The sequence below is a fragment of the Durotheca rogersii genome (assembly GCF_024521655.1).
Source record: "Durotheca rogersii strain YMJ 92031201 chromosome Unknown GGS23scaffold_28, whole genome shotgun sequence".
Taxonomy (NCBI): Eukaryota; Fungi; Ascomycota; class Sordariomycetes; order Xylariales; family Xylariaceae; genus Durotheca; species Durotheca rogersii.
Window position 1 is genome coordinate 80,821 of NW_026251259.1, and position 19,027 is coordinate 99,847.

The 19,027-nt window shown below is 48.3% G+C and overlaps 2 protein-coding genes across 2 annotated transcripts; both read left to right on the forward strand.

Annotated features, from left to right (window-relative positions):
* Positions 1 to 2,779: 2,779 nt before the first annotated feature.
* Positions 2,780 to 4,569, forward strand: GGS23DRAFT_599976 (MFS general substrate transporter; the record flags this gene model as incomplete). The annotated part of the gene is made up of 3 exons (XM_051519000.1): positions 2,780 to 3,322; positions 3,467 to 4,041; positions 4,143 to 4,569. The coding sequence occupies 3 exons, from the start codon at positions 2,780 to 2,782 to the stop codon at positions 4,567 to 4,569; spliced, it is 1,545 nt and encodes a 514-aa protein (XP_051368498.1).
* Positions 4,570 to 6,275: 1,706 nt separating this feature from the next.
* On the forward strand, positions 6,276 to 9,610 carry GGS23DRAFT_261177 (kinesin-domain-containing protein). The gene is made up of 3 exons (XM_051512352.1): positions 6,276 to 6,494; positions 7,202 to 7,413; positions 7,501 to 9,610. The coding sequence occupies exons 1-3, from the start codon at positions 6,469 to 6,471 to the stop codon at positions 9,510 to 9,512; spliced, it is 2,250 nt and encodes a 749-aa protein (XP_051368499.1). The 5' UTR covers positions 6,276 to 6,468; the 3' UTR covers positions 9,513 to 9,610.
* Positions 9,611 to 19,027: the final 9,417 nt, after the last annotated feature.

The window sequence follows — 19,027 nt, forward strand, 5'->3', positions numbered from 1 at the left end:
CCCTCTCGCTTAAGAGCTAGAGTATATATATAGAGATGTATGATAATATGCTACGCGCAGGCGGTCATGTCGGCGAGCTACCTGGCTAGAAGCTGGCCGGCTCCACACCCCTCTTGTCTACGATACCACCAACACGTCCTCATTCTTCGTTCCAGTTCTGTCGACGTCAAGACACCCCTGTTGTTCCTCGTGCTTCCAGCATCGTGTGTCAGGGCGAGGCGGAAGACCCTGGGCCACATCTATGCGTCCGAGCCGGCTGGAATTGTCAAAGTCGGTGTTCATGCGGTGTGTCATGACCGACCCCTCGACCGTCCCCGATGTCCAAGCTCGGCGTAACGGACGAGCCACGCGGAAGGGTCAGGCCGGGGGCACGACAAGACGGAGCTAGAGTCATCTAGGCGAACTGGCCGTATAGCTAGGAGCAGGGAATTAGTAAGGTGGTGCCATTCTGTGCGCGTGTCGGCCGATCGACCTCTTGGTCGCCGACAGATTGCGGCCCCAAACGGTTGACTGCCAGTACTGCCCGGCGCCTGTGTGCCATGTACGTGTGCGGAGAGAGTTCGGCGGCGGCGGCGACGACGACGACAATGACGACGGTAACATATCCCACATAATAACATTCTAGGCCGGCCACCGTTGTAGAAGGAAACAATTGTTCTAAATACCCTACTTCACCCCGCCGTATCAACAGAGATACCAAACTCGGCGCGGGACATGCCAGATCGGGCTACAGTCCCCCTGCGGAGACCCGGGGATACGGAGACATGTAGACGACGGTGCAACCAGGTCTCGGGCCCTTGGGAGCTGTCGCGGAACACGACGCAGGCCCACTGCAATGTCACTAGGAGCTCGATAGATTAATTCGGAGCATTATTTAGATCGTGGGTCTCTGAGGCTACCTCGTTAGGTGCTGCTTCTGCGGGTCAACACCCTAGACTGCTGCGGAGTTAAGAGGGGTTAAGGGGAGCGGGAGGAGAATCCCCGGGGTTTGGCAATGGGGAAGAAGCCAATGTATAGGCGCCTTGTAGATAGAAAGACTACCTAGGCAGGCATATGTAGAGGAACCCAAGATTACGGCTACAGCTGTAGGTATGACCAGATGCAAGTTTGATTGAGTATTGTTATCACACGCAACCGCTCTTGTGTAGCCCGGTCACGCTTAATATCCTTGATGCTTAGCAGGGAAGGGCTTGGAGTACCCCAACGGCTTCCTATTCACGGCCGCGCGCCGCCTTCATCTTTATGTGCATATATAAGAGGAGGGCACTATCTACCGATAAACACGTCTCCCAGGGGTCGGCTGGCTGGCTTACTTGCTGACCAAGCGTGATCGCGCTATCTAATATCCCCAAGACGTCAGGGCACTCCAGAGTTGGAGTTGGAGAAAAAGAGAGGACGAGAGGAACAGGCAACTATTGCGACACTACTATGCTGTGGGCAGCGCTACGCCTTATCCTAATTACCTGTTCCTTGCAAGTATGCGCTCCAGCCACAGGTAGGCCTGCTCGCTTCTTCGCCTCTTCGCGCTTTCAGCTGGAGGGCCGAACTGGGAGCTTTGCATGGGGCAGCATCGGCCGGTCTGCCGAGTATCATCCCCGACTCGGCTCGGGAGTAATACCCGGTAGAATATTTAGGTAGATAGGTAGGCAGGTAGGTACATGGTATACGTGTAGAGCTCGTCGTTTGTTCTGTCATTGTCTCGTCAATATAGTCAATATAGTCAACAAAGGCGGCGAAGTATGAGTAAGATCGGTAGCTTGTCGCGGGACTTATCTCGCTCACCCCCATCACTTCTTCTCTACCTCACCTTACTCCCTCGATGTATATAGATGAAATACATGGTGGCTTGAGTGTTTATCTGCATATACTAAAGAGCCATGCCGTTAGGTAGGTAGTATGCATGTCTACTTATGTCAACCCTAAGGGCGTGTCATCTGTCATCCTACCCTCTGCCCCCCTTTAACCCTAGTCATATTGCCGGCTTATTGTACGTGCACCACCACGATCCGAACTCGCAGCCATCGCACGGACCGGGCCTTTAGACAGGCGAGGTAGGCATGGTTCGTGATTCGACGCCTCCGTTTGCAACTCAGCGCTGGAGGCGCAAGTCTACATGGATGGATGGATGGTAGGAATGGATACGCGATAAAGGTCCCCCCAGCGTCGTATGTGCCATAGGTATGCACACGCAAGCCCGGTGGGACGATCACGTAAATACTGTATGGGATTCTCTCCGCGCCAACGATCCAGGCAGACAAACGGGCAGGATTGGAGGCGGGGGCGCCGTGTACGTGAGTGAACCCCTTGTCGCGACTTGATAACCCCGAGCTCCTACCCCGAGCTCCTACCCCGACCCGGCATTCGGACTCGTCACAACCTCTCGGCCATAATTTCATATAATATGACACCGGACGAGCCTCACTAACGCATGCGATCTTAGCCGGATCTCCAGCTACCCCTGGCACGATCTTCGTCTGTTTTTATTTTATTTTACTTTTAATCTGATAACGCCTAACACAGTTGTCTCAGGTCTGAGGCGTCTCCTCGTATTTACGTGAGACACAGTCTTTGGGTGTTCTCTAGTACTTGGTGTTAGTATTCACTTATACGCCGCTGCTCACATCAAACCTGCCCGTGCGCCCTCTGTTTGCCCAATTTTCCTCTTCCCACGACTGGCGTCTCCACCACCGTCCAAGGTTTTTTTTTTAATAGAAGAAAAAAACTTTTTACTAGGAAAGGGAAGAAGAGGATACCCAAGGTATAGAAGGAAACAGACGACATGACAGTAGGCTCCCACCATACGCCCCAGCCGGCCCATCTGTCGAGCAACAACAACGACAACAACAACGCGACGCATGGATACGACTCAGAGTCGTCCACGATGAATACCGCTTCGCATCCGTCCCCCGGCCACGGCCACGGCCACGGGGCCGCTCCGTCGACCAAGGACCCGAGCCCGTACGCGTCGCGGCGGTCGTCGGCGGTGATCGAGCGGGTGCCGTCGCAGACGGGCTCGACGAACGCGAACATTTTCCCGGAGCCGGAGAGCGTGATCGAGGCGGACATGGAGAAGGGCGGGGTGGTGCCGCCCGCGGGCGCGCCGCCGGGCTTCAACCCGGCTGACTTCCCCGACGGCGGCCTCGAGGCCTGGCTCGTGGTCGCCGGCGGCTTCTGCGCCCTGTTCAGCACCTTCGGCCTCGTCAACTGCGTCGGCGTCTTCGTCCGCTTCTACGTCCGCGGCCCCCTCGCCGAGTACAGCCCCTCCACCATCACCTGGATTACCAGCGTCCAGATCTTCATGATGACGGGCTTGAACGCGATCGTGAGTGGAGATGCCTCCCCCCCCTTCCTCCGCCCACCTCAAAGAATCCGTCCCCAGACTCCTCTCTGAGGGGGCTAAGGGGGGCGGAGGCGTGCTTAGTCGAGAGATAGTAGCTGACACTTTCCCTGCTCTGCGCTTGTACAGATGGGCCGGCTCTTCGACAGCTACGGGCCGAGATACTTGCTTATAATAGGCACGCTGGTGTTCATTTTTGGGCTGATGATGCTGTCGCTGTCGACCGAGTACTACCAGATCATCCTGTCGCAGGGGATCGTGAGCGCGGTCGGGATGAGCGCGGTATTCAACGCGGCGATGAACTCGGTGCTGGGGTGGTTCTTCCGGCGGCGGGCAGCGGCGCTGGGCATCGTGGTGGCGGGGTCGTCTCTCGGCGGCACCGTGCTGCCCATCATGATGGAGCACCTGATCCGCGACGTCGGCTTCCCGTGGACGGTGCGCGCCGTCGCCTTCCTCCTGCTCGCCCTCTGCACCTTCGCCTGCCTCACCGTCAAGACCCGCCTGCCTCCGCGCACCCGCCCCTTCGTCCTCGCCGAGTACCTCCGCCCCCTCCGCGAGCCCACGTTCCTCGCCCTCACCGTCGCCGGCTTCTTCGCCTTCTGGGGCATCTTCCTCCCCTTCAACTACATCCAGCTCCAGGCCGAGCAGCAGAACATCAACCCGGTCATCGTGCCCTACTTGATACCCATCCTCAACGCCGTCAGGTACGTTTGCTCTCTGTTAGGCCACTACCCGCCTTTCTCGCTTTATATCCCCCTGTCGTATTTACAGACTGCGGTAGCTGACCGGGGTTTCTTTCGCGCAGCATCGTGGGGCGTATCGTGCCGGGCTTCCTGGGCGACCGGTTCGGGCGGTTCAACATGATGATCGTGATCTCGGGGCTGTCGGCGGTGATCACGCTGGGGCTGTGGGTGCCGGGGCGGTCGATGGCGGCGACGGTCACGTACGGGGCGGTGTTCGGATTCTCGTCGGGGGGCTTCATCTCGCTGATGCCGGCGCTGGTCGCGCAGATTAGCGACCTGCGCGAGATCGGCACACGCTCGGGCATCGCGTTCCTCTTCTTCGCTTTCGGCGCCCTCACCGGCAGCCCCATCGGCGGCGCTATCGTCAGCGCTCAGCACGGCGACTTCCTCGGCCTCCAGCTCTTCTGCGGCTGCACCATGATCGCCGCCACCTTCGCCTTCGCCGTCGCGCGCACCATGCAGGTCGGCCTCCACCTCGCCAAGGTCTGAGGAAGGGGAGGGGGCAGAGGGAAAGCCTTCAGTCTGCCCGCCGTACGCTTGCCTGCCTGTTTATGTATCACCCCCCTTTCTCCCGGCTGGCCAGCTTGGACTTCGGCGGAGCAAGACGGCGGATCTATTTTATTAGCGAGAGCGAAAAATCAAAAGGAGAGATCGAGAGAGAGGATTATAGGACCGGTTAGACACGGTACAGGACGGTCGAGTTAGATGGGGGCCATATGGGCGTCTCGCAGCATTTGACAGAGTATAGCCCCACGGCCCCCCCTTTTGCCCTTGGATTGCTATTTTACGTATAGACAGCATATGGGAAGTTGTTGCATATACCCCCCTCTTTCAGCATAGACGGTATTCCTTATCATAGTTGTAATAATTGGGCACGTGTCGGTGGAACTATTCTGCATATACCAGCTTTCGTTATAGGACACGACATGCTGGATGTACATGTCAAGCATGCTTGGCTAGATATAGATTGGCGCACAATGATCACCGTCGGTTGGTGCGGATGTGCGATTAAAGCCGGCGAGCTTATGTGTACGTCTGTATATGCCGTTCGCGACCTCTCTGGGGGGGGGGGGCAGGGAGAGAAGACCCCACGGTGATCTTACGAGACGGAGACTCCGGGAGATATGTGTGTATACACCATACACATGGCAATGACTGGCCGGGGAGCATGGCAGGATCGTATAGTCGCCCCTCTCCATGTGCATACGTGCGCCTGAGCAAGTATGTAGGAAGATAGGTTAGCAGCATTTCGTGATGGCCCGGGGCGGGCATACCCACACGCAAAGGCCCCTTCGATCTTCGATGGGTAACAGGATCTGGCTCGTCTTCCCTTGATCCTGGGGCTAATACACGAGTCTGTGCATCGACTACATCAGCGATGGCGAACATGTGGCTAGCCTCACCTCGCCTACTCTACCCGGGACGAGGTCAGACGACAGAGGCACTTCGACAACTGCCGTAGCAGTAGTTGGGCTACTACGCAGCACCCCTCGGGCTTCCATCGCTTCTGGACGAAACCCAGCGGATCCTCCCCCAGTTCGGATAAGTTAGGAGGGGTTGTGGATTTGCGTAGGTTGCTGGGCACAACTCCACGATCTGCTGCTGTACACGTCCATAGACGCATACCTATCGTGTAGACGTACGTGCGGAGGCATCGACTGGCGCTGATGGACTGCCTAGCGTAGCCTGGGAGGGCATGTTGCGTGTTAGGTAGGTAGGCATGTATGCACTACATCTGCGAGGACACGAAGCCCCCCAACGCTATTGCGTCAGAGATGGCCTGCTGGGGCGCTGTGAAAGCCCCGAACGATGGGCCGTACGTACGTACGTACGTGCATACACGCACACATACATTACCTGCCTATATCGTCAAGCTGGTGGCTGTACCGTGGTAGGTAAATAGCGGTGGGCCGGCCGAGCTGGGGAGCGAATTCGCTGTTCCCACTCCCTCAACAACCATGTGCTGCTCTCGTTGGCGGTGGCGGCAGCAACGACCGCGACGGGCGAGATTAGGATGCAGATCTTGGAATCGAAGAGGCGTAATCGCCGAAACTACGGCACCTAGAGAGATAGGGCGCGTTCTGGGAGACTTGTGGCCTTGTGCTATTGGTTCTACCGGAGGGGACGTCGAGTATAGATGTGTGTGTGTGTGTGTGTGTGATTAGGTGAGTGCGTGAGCCTGTCTCCTCTGCACAGCGCCTGGGAGTATTAAGCAACCCGAGGGCCCCCAAGCCACCGCTCAATACCGGTTTCTTCCCTGTCTCTACCTCGCTTGCGTGTGTTACCGCACCGGTTTCGTATGCGCATGCTCGCCTACATTACATATATACACGGAATATATCCACGGAATATACACACCGGCATGTATGCCCCTACACGTACTCATACATGCTGCAACCTCCCCACAGGAACATGTAAGTTGGTCTTGTCGCCTCGCTGTATGCATGCATGTGTGTACTCTGTACTTCACCGACTCTTTTCTTCTTTTTTTCTTTCCTTTTTTTGATTCTCTTTTTTTTCCTTCTCGTTCCCGGCCCCCCTTTTCGCGACTCAACCCCCCCTTACCTGCATACCTCCTGCCTATGAAAATATGTATCTAGGTATCTTTAGGTAATCAAGATGGCTTGGCGCATTGGCGCATGCTAATTCGCGAATTAGTGCGGATTCCTTAGCTAAGCTGCCTCAGGGCGCCCTCGCGTAGGAAGTACCTTTGCGGTACCTGAGACGCCGCCTGCTACGCACCGCTACGCAAGTACCCAGCCCAGGGTCGTGCCTGCAGGACGCGGCGGTGACGCGCTTGCCTGGTTTGCTGGTCGTTGCTCCCTTACAACGGCGGCTCCACTGAGGCCCACTTATCGCCCCCTGATCTGCTGTCCCGTTGGCCAATTGCACCCAGCTGGTCTCCCTCCTAATAACACTGCCAATTAATCCACCCGGCCACCAACGCCCACGCCCACTCCTGCTCGACTTATTCTTTTTCGCTAGTAGCCATTTGTATGTCCCCATTATCTCTACTGTGCCTTTCTCTACTGCCGCCGTCGTCTTTGTCCTCTCTGCCACTCTTGACGTTGCTATCGCTCTTCTGATCTTGTCATTCGTTCCGTCAAACTCGGCCAAGCAGCATGTCCGTGAGAGTGGTTGCGCGGATCCGACCGCTGCTCGACAAGGAGCTCGACAAGGACATCATCGTCCGTCCCGCCAGCAACGACGATGGCAAGATCAGCAACGTGGTCAAGATCCCAAGCCCCAAGAACGAGAGCGAGGAGTTCTCCTTCACCTTCAATGGTGTCTATGATCAAGGCACTACTCAGGAGGAGCTGTTCTCGGCCGAAGGTACGTGATGCTGTACCACATCATCTACCTAACATCCTCGAGAGGAGACGTGGGCAGCTGGTGGCTAATCTCGGCCTGTCGTCACAGTTGCTCCTCACCTTAAGTCTCTCTTTCAAGGCCTCGATGTCACCATATTCGCCTATGGCGTGACCGGAACGGGCAAGACCCATACGATGCGCGGTGGATTGAAGCTGGCCGACCGTGGAGTCATACCTCGACTCCTCAGCGGCGTTTTCCGCAGAGCTAAGAAGATAGCTAAGGACTCCGACGGGGAAACAGCCGTCGATGTTGCCCTCTCGTACTACGAAATCTACAATGACAAGGTCTTTGATCTCCTCGAGCCCCCCGAGAAACGGACGCCTTCGGGTCTGCCTCTCCGCGCAGAGGCTAACGGCAAGACTGTCGTGGCAGGGCTGTCCGAGCGCCCTTGCCAAGACCTCAAGGACTTTGAGCGGCTGTACATCGAGGCCAACAACAACCGCATCACGGCCGCTACAAAGCTTAACGCTCACAGCAGCCGGAGTCACGCTATCTTGCGGGTCAAGCTAACGCAGACCACCGGGGATATGATCCGGGAGAGCACGGCGTCGGCCATCGACCTTGCCGGCTCCGAAGACAACCGTCGGACCGAGAACGGCAAGGAGCGACTAGTTGAATCCGCAGCCATCAACAAGAGCCTGTTCGTGTTGAGCCAATGCATCGATGCCATTTCGAGGGGGGATCGCCGCATACCGTTCCGCGAGTCCAAGATGACGCGGATTCTCTCGCTCGGGCAGAACAACGGGATTACCATCATGATCTTGAATCTCGCGCCGATTCGGAGTTACCACCTCGACACCCTCAGTAGTTTGAATGTCAGTTCGCGAGCCAAGCGCATCGAGGTCCGCGAGATTGAGAACGAGGTCGTTTTTAAGCAACCCCCGCGTACCAACTCTAGCTCCACAGTGGGCATGTCCCGCCAACCCCTCCGGCCCCTCGCAAATGCGCATAACATTCATTCGGGGGCCGCGGCGAGCAAAGCTGCGGACAAGCCTGCGGATCGCCCGGTGAAGGCGTTCAACGTCTATGCCGATCGAGCGAAGCCCCAGCCTATATCGCGACCCGCAAACACTTCGGTGAAGCGGTCATCGCCCTCTCACAAGCGTCCTTCCGACTCTGATAGTGGTGCGCGGCCAACCAAGATCACGCGACCAGAGATTCCTCGGCCGTCGCAAGTTCCTCGCGCATTGAAGCCATCCCAGCCAGCTCAATCAGCTCAACCCATCCAGCCGGCCATATCCGCCGATCTGATCGAGGCCATGGTAGAGAAAAAAGTGAGCGAGATCCTAGCGTCGCGCAGTCGAGCCGAGGCGCTTCCCGAGATCAACGAAGAGGTGCAGAAGCGCCTCGAGGCGCTGGAGAAACGCATAGAGGACGGTCGTCACGATGACTCCCGCTCCGACGGCTTACGCTTCCTTCTCATGGCGCGGCAGCACAAGGAGCGCGGTGAGGACGCCAGCGCGCTTAAGATGTACGAGATGGCGCTGCCCTACTTCCCCGGGCAGGCGAAGCTCATCGCGAAGATGGAGAAGCTGAAGGCCCGGTTGGAGGCGAAACGCCATGGCAAGGATACGACGACGCACGACAGCGGCCTAGGAGAGGATGTCGACGAGCGTCCAGTGACGGCCGCGAGGAAGTCCAGAAAGCCCTCTTCCCGGCCCGCGTCGGTTGACGAGGACGACGACTACAACGGCGCGGAGGCGGACGATGACGAGGAGGATCTCACCAGCAAGGATCGCAAGAAAGGTACCAAGAAGTCGAGGGGCGGCGCCGCAGCCGCAGCGGCGAGGTTGTCCCCGAAGAAGTCGAGCGCGGCGATTGACGAGCGGGGACCCGTGGTCCAGAGCCTCCTGGCCATCGTCAACTCGCGGGACGTGGACACGATCATGAGCCTGCAGGGATTCGGGCCCAAGAAGGCCCGGGATCTCGTAGCGTTCTTGGAGGAGGAGGACTGCGGCCCTATCGGTTCCCTAGCGCATCTACGAACCGTCCCCGGGATGGGCGGTCGCGCGGTCGATCGTGCGTACGAGGGCTTGATGAGCGCCGCCCGTGCATATTGAGGCGTCGCGGTATCTTCGCTTCCGTCTGTTTCTCTGCTTTCTTCTCCGTTTTGGGTTCTCCCGTGAAGTTGTCCTGTTGCTTGGGACAGGGTGTTCCATATTGCATATTGCATTGCATGCTGCATATACTGGTAGTCTTTGCTCTTTCTCTCTTTTTGGAGTCGCCCCGGGCTTAGACCGGGCGGGGCTACAATCATGGACTGCATCGGCGTGGCGTTTTGGGTAGGAAAGGGGGTAGGCATCGGTTCCCGCTGTTTATCAGAGTTAGGTCACACAGTCCGCATCTCTAGGTCGTCTGGTTTGCTGCTTAACAAGATTGATTATTCTTCGCGTTATCGAGTTCCTGCTCTTGGTGCCGGAAGCGTTGCTGTCGCTTTAAGCTAACCCTGTCCTGTTCTCTTATAGATTATTACTAATATGGTGTAGAGTAGGTGTGAAGTGGATACGGTAGTTGAGCTCAGGCAGCGCCGCGGAGGCACTCGCTGGAAGGAGATGGCAGGCCGTAGGGGAAAAGCAGAAAATCAGATGAGCCCACGTGCTGGCCGGTTAACCAGTTAGACGGGATCTTGTAAGGCAGTAAGGCTGCATAACTAGATGACACTATTTGCGCCTGTGGGAGACAAGCTTGACTTACTCCTTGTCAGATGGTACACGCGAGACTCTCTGAGAAGAACACCAGACTAAGACAGGAGTGCTGACATAATAGCAGTTTTGGCTACCTCCCGGTTGTCTTCGCCTGCGGTCTGTATGACTAAGATGCCGTACAAGCGCAGTGCCCTGCTGCTTACACCGGGATAAAGTCGCGCTTGAATCCTTCCCTCTTCATGGCAAGGTCTGAGAATCATTTGTTTATTTTGTGTGTGTTCATATGGTCGACTGCTGATTTGACCCGGTGTCATCCACTTTACCGACGAATCTGACTTCTCGCCCGCCCAGGAGGTCCGAGTCTGCCGTTCTGTGCAAACCCAAAGTGGTAAAGCACCCAGGCAGCATCTCACTCTCAACCCATTCCTACCTATCGGGGAGGTAGCAGACTGGGTCAGCATGCCTGCCTCACTTAGGCTCTGGGCACGGTCTGGCGATAGCTGCGGTGTTGATTGGGCTGGTTCGACGTGGAGAGGTGCTATTGGCAATGCCTCGCGTTGGAAACGGCCCAAAGGTCGAAGGACGGCGATGGAGACGAGACGGCAGTGGGCGTGGAGAGAAGGGGGGGGAAGGGTTCGGCTCCGGAAGCCATCGCCTATACGTTGCCTGTCTACCTCCTACCTCCTAGACCTCTATACATATACATGGACACATACGGGCATCGACTTAGTTTACATACCTACATACCTACCTACATACCTACATACGTCTGCATACATACATACACACACAGGCACACATATAGGGGCACATATATATACATATATCTCTAAAATAAGGCCCGAATTATTCTGCTTCGCAGAATAATTCGGGCTTATTTTTAACGTAAACGCTAAAAATAATAACCTATCCGGAGGATAGAGAGATATAGAAAGTATACTTAGTTTATTTAATACTAATTTTTAGAGCTACGAACTTTATTTATTATAGAAAACCTAGAAAACGCAAGAAATTATATATAAAAAACTTATAGTTTATACGAAACTATCTTTTATAAATTCGAAACTAGTTTAAATTTTTACGTTAACGCATATTATATTAAGCAAAGCGTATATTATTTAGGTTAAAAAACGTATATAGTAAAACGAATTTAAGAAGAATAAAATATAAAAGAAATCTAGTATAGAAAAATTTTTTTAAAGTTAAAATTACGTAAGTACGTAATTTCTATATTAAAAAAGGGCGCTATGCCTAATAAAACTACGAAACCCTTAAACTTATATCTTTATTATTTCTTTTTACGTTTCTTTTCTACTTTTTTTTACGTACCCGTATTTTTTTTTCGTAATATACGTAGGATTTCTCGTAATAATTCGTTACTAGAAAGAGCGTTAATATCTAATCCTTGTTACTTTATAACCCGCTTTTCCGCCTTCCGGATTACCTTTTTAGTTTTCTTATAGACTTTATTAAAAGCTTACTTTAAATTAGAATTTCTACGCTAGCGTATTTTATTACGTATTAACGTACCTTTTTATTAATTTTTTTAAAATCGAGAGCTTTTTTTAATTCTATAAATTTAATAAGCTTTAGCTCGGCCTCCCGGGGTACCTTAACGTAAACGTAGTAGCCCTTATAATAATAATAGTAGCGATTATCTTTTATACTTATTAGTTATCGCGTATACGTAACTTTTCGCGTTTTTTACGCTATTTTATATACCGGTTCTTTTTACGTAAGCGTTCGCTTATAATTAATTAATTCGTTTAAAGTATACCTTATAGGGTAACGCTTTTTCCTCGTCGCCGTCGTCGTCGCTACCGTCGTCGCTACCGTCGTCGCTACCGTCGTCGTCGTCGTCGTCGTTATTAATAAGGAAGCGGATTCGGTTTATAGGTAGATTCTATATAATAAAATTAACGCCTACGTATATTATTACTTAATCGCGTATTTTTTTTTATACCATAAAATTCGTAAAGTATAACTTACTTTATAAGGTATACTAGGAGGGGGAGGGTCGCTACCGCCGCCGGCGGCCGTTAGGCCGTTAGTATTACTTATCGTAGTATTAATATTAACTACGCGGCGGGCGTCGCTAGCCGATAGTTAATCGAGGCCTAGGTTAACGAGCTCGGTAATCGAAATCCTAAATATTATTTTAATTAGCTAAATCTATCGCGCGCGTATTAAATTTCTTACTTTTTTTAACTACTTTAATCTTATTTCATTAAATAAAAGACTACGAAATATCGTTAGCGTTCGTTTTAAGCTTAATTAGCTATATATAAAGGTTTAAACTTACGTAGTTATAGGAAGGGTAAAAGGCGTAAGGAAAAAAGAAAGGAAATAGTAAAAGTAATTAATAGCAGGAAATAGGTTATTTTATTTCGTAAATAAGGAAGCGTTATAAGAAGTCGCGATTAAAGGAAGGTACGGCGCTAGTTACTAAGGAAGTCGCGATATCTTTATACGTTAGGAAGAAGCGGCGTACTATAGTGGTACGGTAGATCTAAGCCACGTAGCCTTTTCGATATATATTTATATGGGTCGCGTACTTATATTTTCATTAGCTAGACTTAGACCTATAGATATCACGACCTATAGCTATTTACTCGTTTCTTACCATGCCTTTCTAATCTTCCTCCTTTGCCTTTCCTAGCTCCCTTTCCTAGCTACCGTTTTTAGCTAGCCGATCAACCGATTATAGCTATTTACAGCTATAATCTTAGTTAATCGGCACTAGGCCAGTTATTAGCAGTTAGGCAGTCCTTATTTCGTGCCTCCGTTAGCGTGCCTACGCTGCTCCTATTCAGTAGCGACCACCCAGTAGCTCGTCCTCACCTCAGCCTTAGGAGCGACCTTTTGATCGACCGTTTTTGCAGTTAATAGGTTCAGGATACGACGATCAGGAGATTCCCTGTTTTTTCAGTTGATCAGGAGCTGTTTTCGTGGCTCCAGAGCCGTTTTTCGTGGCTTTTGGATTAAGCCTTTTCAGGTCAGGCATCAGGATCAACGGGAGGGCAGACAACCATGGCGACCATCTGAACAACCCACGCCCTCCCATCAGCTTTTGATCAGCTTACCTAAAAGCTCGTTCGCCGATCAGTGGATCTATCCTATCCTCGTTTCTCAGTTATCTCTTTTGAAGGAGCTATGCCCGTTTTCGTCTGGTTTTGCCTCCGTCGTTTTTCACCAGTGCCTAGATGGCAGTTTTTCGCCCTCAGTTGATCTGACCAAGTCACCGCCACCACCCCCTTTTTACAACACGCGCTTGAAGGCATCCGTTCTTTTACCGATCGATCTATTTCAATTGCAAGAGGCTTGCCATCCGATCGCCCTTGTTTTATCCCTTCCAGCCAGTTACGGCACCTGGGGAGGTTTCTCCTCCCTAACCGATAGGTGCCACGATGCCCTTAATTACCACGAAGATACCGACATACCTTATACCCACGCCACAAGCCTGATCGGGGACGTACCGATCAGGATCAAGAGACCCATACAAACGATACCGCGATATACGAATTAAACAGGATATTGAACAAGAAAGCCCAGAAAAAAAAAACAGTCACAAGTCACAGTCGAGAATAGTCACAGTATTACCCAGAGACCCCTCTTGTCGCCCTTACCGATATGTAGTTGGTAGGAAGAGCCCAGAGAGCCCCTAGAACCACGTACAGGGGAGGGATCGAGGGTCAAAGGAAGCCCGGTAGATGCTGCCGGACGAATACAGGAACGGTCACCAGAAACGAGTCACAGAAACGGGCATAAACAGGATATATCAGTTAGTTTACAGGATCAGGAATCAGTTAAAAAGGATCGGCAAAAGACAGCCATGGACGAGAAGGACGGGATTACGTTGCATCAGATTTTTCATGGGATTGTTTCTTCGTTTCTCACGGGAGCTACGCTTGTTTTACCTGCCCGTTACAGTTCCTGTTTCCTGACTATTGATCCCTATTGTTTCTTGATGGCCTTTAATGGAACTGGCTTGCTCCCAGTTAATCAGGGTTGATCAGGAACAGGTTAATCAGGTCAGTTTATAGGTTACAGCTCCGCCAGCCCAGTTGTTCTTGTTATTAGATCTTTCCTATTGTTTCCTGTTAATCGTTAATTGAACTGGCTCAGCTCCCAGTTAGCAGCGATTAAACAGGTTCGGGATTAATCAGGTTCAGGATCAGGTACAGTTAGGCACGGCTGCAGTTAGTTACCCACCCTACCACCCACTTGTTGCTGTTATAATCGCCTAGTTGACCTGTTTCTTCCTGACTTATCCTGTTGGCCTTTGATTAAACTGGCTAGCTTTCAGTTAATCAGGGTTAATCGGGATCAGGTTAATCAGGTTCAACAGGAACGAGAGCCACCGCACCTATTGTTGGGAGTTCAATTACTCCTTGCGGATTAATTAAACTAGGGAGGCTATAGTAGTGCGGTAGATCTAAGCCACGTAGCCTTTTCGATATATATTTATATGGGTCGCGTACTCATATTTTCATTAGCTAGACTTAAACCTATAGATATTACGACCTATAGCTATTTACTCGTTTCTTACTATACCTTTCTAGTCTTCCTCCTTTGCCTTTCCTAGCTCCCTTTTCTAGCTGCCGTTTTCAGCTAGCCGATCAACCGATTATAACTATTTACAGCTATAATCTTGATTAATCGGCACTAGGCTAGTTATTAGTAGTTAGGCAGTCCTTATTTCGTGCCTCCGTTAGCGTACCTACGCTACTCCTGTTCAGTACTTTAGGAAACGCTCCGTAATTAAAGTAAAAGAAACGTACTCCTATATAAAAAATAATATATCTACGTTACTTTTATACCCGTATTCTTTACTTCTATACGGTCTAGCTATATAAAGATTAATTAAAGTATTATAAATTATATTCGCTCGATAGAATTAACGTATATACGCTACTCCTATTCGTTATTTATAACGCTAAAGTACGTTATTTATAAGGGTATCGTAATAGGTATAGAAGTTAAGTAAATAACTATATACGTAAACGGAGATCTCTATTTTCTAGCTTAGCTTTTATGCCTACGAAATATATATTAGCTTAAATATTAACGAACGTAAAAAGAAACTTATTATTTATTAGCTCCTTATATATCGTATTCCTATAAAACGACTCGTCGAATATTAGGCCTTATAGCGAAGTAACCCTAGAGTAGGCGACGTAATTTAACCCTAACGCGAATTCCTTTTCTATAATTCTAACGATAGCGTAAAAAATAATAATACCTTACGCTTTATAAACGGTTATTACGTATAAGATAATTAGGGGGAATTATTCTCGTATATAAGAGATATCTTTATAATCGAACTCCTAGCGCTCGCGTAGTATTAATACTACCTTTTTCTCTCGAGAATCGCGTAGCTTATTTCCCTAAGTATTTTTAAACCCGGGTCCGTCGTAATCGTCGAAAGCTACTATAACTATTATTAACGGCTCGCGTTTAGGATTAACGCTTTACGCTTAACTTATATCGTAAATAAAGCCTTAGGAGTTATTTATAAGCCGTATTTCGGAAGAAATATTACGTAATAACATTACTCGAGCGCTTATATAGAGTAGTAGCTTAAAGGAGAGGTTACCGGCTAGGTCGCTAGGCGCGTTTAACGCTCCTCGGCCGTAATAAATAACGTACGTTTAAATAACTAGCGAATTAAGCGTTACGAGATAGTTAAAATTATACTAAAGTACTTCTTTACGCGTAAAGTATATACGTACCGCTTCTTTAAAGCCGAAACGATTTTATTTAATTAATACCGCGGCTATTCTCGTAGATAAAAGCTAGAACGATTCGGCGGAAACTTACGCTAAGCGTAATTCGTTTAGCGCTTTTCGAAAAAGCGCTTAGTCCTCGCTTATTTAACGCTAAACTACCGATAGAAATACCGACTTAAAAAAAGCTTTATACGTATTATAACCGACGAGTTCGTTTACCGAAAGATACGTCGAATTAGGAATATAGATAGGCTTTAATAACACTAGGGGTAACTAAAAAAAGTCGCCGATTAAAATTATATTTACGTTATTAAAAACCCGCGAGCTACGCGGAAATATCTACCGTAAACGGCGGTTAATAAACCTAAGTATACGTAGCTTTAATATATTCTTTTCGTCGATAATTAAATAGCGAAGGTTAATAAGGCGTCGTTATACCTTAGCGAGAACGTTATTAAAGAGCGGCTTAAAGTTACGTTTTACGGATAAACGAAGGAAAGAATATATCGTTCTTCCGCGAATGTTATTACTCGTAGCGCTAATTAAGGTAGTAAGGGCTACCGAGTCCTAAGTAAGAGCTTAGCGAACGTAAGAGGCTAAAATCTTAATTAGATACGATTTTCTAATACCGCTACTACCGTCGATTTAAAACAGGAGCTAGTTTTAGTTACGACTTTATACGTAGCCGAGAACGGTATCGTAAATTAGCCTTTGTTCCGGATTTAGCGTATTACGGATATCTAAAGGAACGATTTCTTGCTCCGGCGTATCCGTAGTACTTATTATCTTACGTTAATAAATAAAATCGTAAAAATAAAGGTACTTATATCGGGCTACGTATATAGCTTAATTATAGTTTACGTCGATATCTTTATTCCTAAGTATATTAAATATTTCCTACGTAAGCGCTTAGTTCGGGAATAGACGCGTTAGTTTAACTTAGTCTTTTTCGTTTAAAGCTTATTCTTCTTCCTTTAAGAGCTCGAACTCCTCTTCGTCGGATCTAGAAAGGTCGCCGTAATAGTTATCCTCGTATTAATGGGTTACTTAATATCGCGTATACGTTAATATATACGTTAGAAATTAAGTACCGTTAATTAAAAGTAGCTCGTCCTCGCTAATATACGGATAATTTAATATAAACTTAACGCGATAAAACGACTTTAACTCGTTAGGGCCTTTATTTACGCGGTAAATAAGGTAATAATTAAATATACGCTCTTTTACGTTACGTTAAAAAGGGCGCTAATCGTAAACGTATGGCTTATTAAAATTTTAAATCGATACGAAGCGAAAGAAGCTTAATTTAATAACCTTTAATACCTTTAAATCGCGTTAGAGATACTTCTTATAAGTATTACGCCCGTTAGAAACGTCGCTAAAGCCGAGTTCGAAGCTATAGTCTTATTCCGCTAAGGGCCGGTAATTTACGTTACGTATAATACGCGAATTAACTTATAAGGGTAGCTTATATAATATATAATAGACCTCTTACGTAAAGTAATCTCGCTCCTCGATTAATTTATTTATTAACTTCGATATAAAAAAGAAAAGAGGATTTACGCTAGAAACCTTTAAGAGGATTTACTTAATAAAGACGCCATAACTATCGGTTTTAATTTCCGCTTTAAAGTAATACTTCGCTACGTAATTTATAATAACTTCTACGCTAATATAAGGCGAAATATCGATATTAATTAACTAAGTAAAGGTAATTATTCGATTATATTAGTTTAATTATTCGTCGTTACGTTACGCTTTAAATAACTACTAGGTTTTATACGGCCGTATAATAATCTCGGCGTAGGCGCGGTATAGCCGCGGGAAAAGAAATCGATATTCTAAAGGTAGTAAAACGCTATTACCCTATCCCGCTTCTCGCGCTTTACGCTTATTAATACGGAGGTAATATACGGGGGAGTATTTATAACGTTAGTAACGATTAATAATTTAAGAGAGCTAACGAAATAACGGCCGCGCGTCTAAAGGCCGTAATACGAGCGAATTACCTTTATTTTAATTTAAGCGCCGGCGCGGCTCTAGGTTAACCGTAAAAGCGTAATAGCTCTAAATGCGAGCGTAGTTTTAACGCTATTCGAAAGAAGTTATATTAAGTAACGGATTACCTTCGAATTAAAATAACCCGTAATAATACGTACTCCTACGCCTTTAAAATTCGTATCGATATTAATAATCGCGTAAGCCGAATTTCTTAACTAAGACGATATTACGGAAGAGCTAATTCTAAGCGTAAAAATATTACGCGGTAATATAGGGATTAATTTTTAATAGCTCGCGGGATAAGCGCATACGTTAGATTTTAAGAGAGGAGAGTTATTCCTAAAAGCGTAGCATATATTAAAAAAGGCTCCGCTAATAAAGATTAATAAGGCTTAAGGTAAGAAAAGCGCTAAGAATCCCGAGGTACTTAGTAAAAGTAACGTACTCGCGTTTTCGTTTAAATTAAAAAGGCCGCGTATTCTTTAAATGAATTATAACGCGCGTAATATTCCTTAATAACGCATTAGCTTCGGTACTCTTAGGATTTTCTAACGCTTACTCGAGATCTTACCGCGTAATTTACTACTACTAAGCGCCTTTTCTTCTTACGAAATATTTACTTATTATTATCGCTTATTAACGCATAAGTATATTAAGCGCGATAAAGCGAAAAATAAGGTATTACGCGAATCGATTATCGCGTTAACGTATAACGTATTATACTTAATCGTCGAAATCGATCTTACGCTACCTTGGATATATAAATTTAGCTTCTTTACGCGAAAATAAGGTAGGAAACGCTAGTAAAAATAACGTAGTTAAACGCATAAACTCGTTAATGGAGGTCTAGCGAATAAAAGGCATAAATAAATAATAGGTATTTATAAGTTTAACGGGATAACCTTTAAAAATAAACGCCCCTTTTAATTCTAATTTTAAACGCTTTATCTTAGTTTACTTTAACGTAACGTTTAGTATAATAAATTTATCGTATTAAGCCTTTAATCCTTCTAAGTCGCCCTCCGTAATTAGGTTAGCCTAGAGCGCTTAACCGTTATCGACGAAGTTTTAAATATTAAGCTACTTAAAAATATTACCGTCGTTAGGTAGCTCTTCTAACGCGGCGCGATTTTATTTAAAGTCTTTATAACCCGGGTAGTTATATCTTAAATACTTAAGCTATACTTCGATAACGCGTCG

Excerpts from the sequence above, each read along its gene's own strand:
- GGS23DRAFT_261177 (XM_051512352.1), top strand. The coding sequence starts at position 6,469 with ATGCTGCAACCTCCCCACAGGAACAT. Across the intron at positions 6,495-7,201 it reads CAACCTCCCCACAGGAACAT|CATGTCCGTGAGAGTGGTTG; the intron begins GTAAGTTGGTCT and ends TCGGCCAAGCAG. Across the intron at positions 7,414-7,500 it reads GGAGCTGTTCTCGGCCGAAG|TTGCTCCTCACCTTAAGTCT; the intron begins GTACGTGATGCT and ends CTGTCGTCACAG.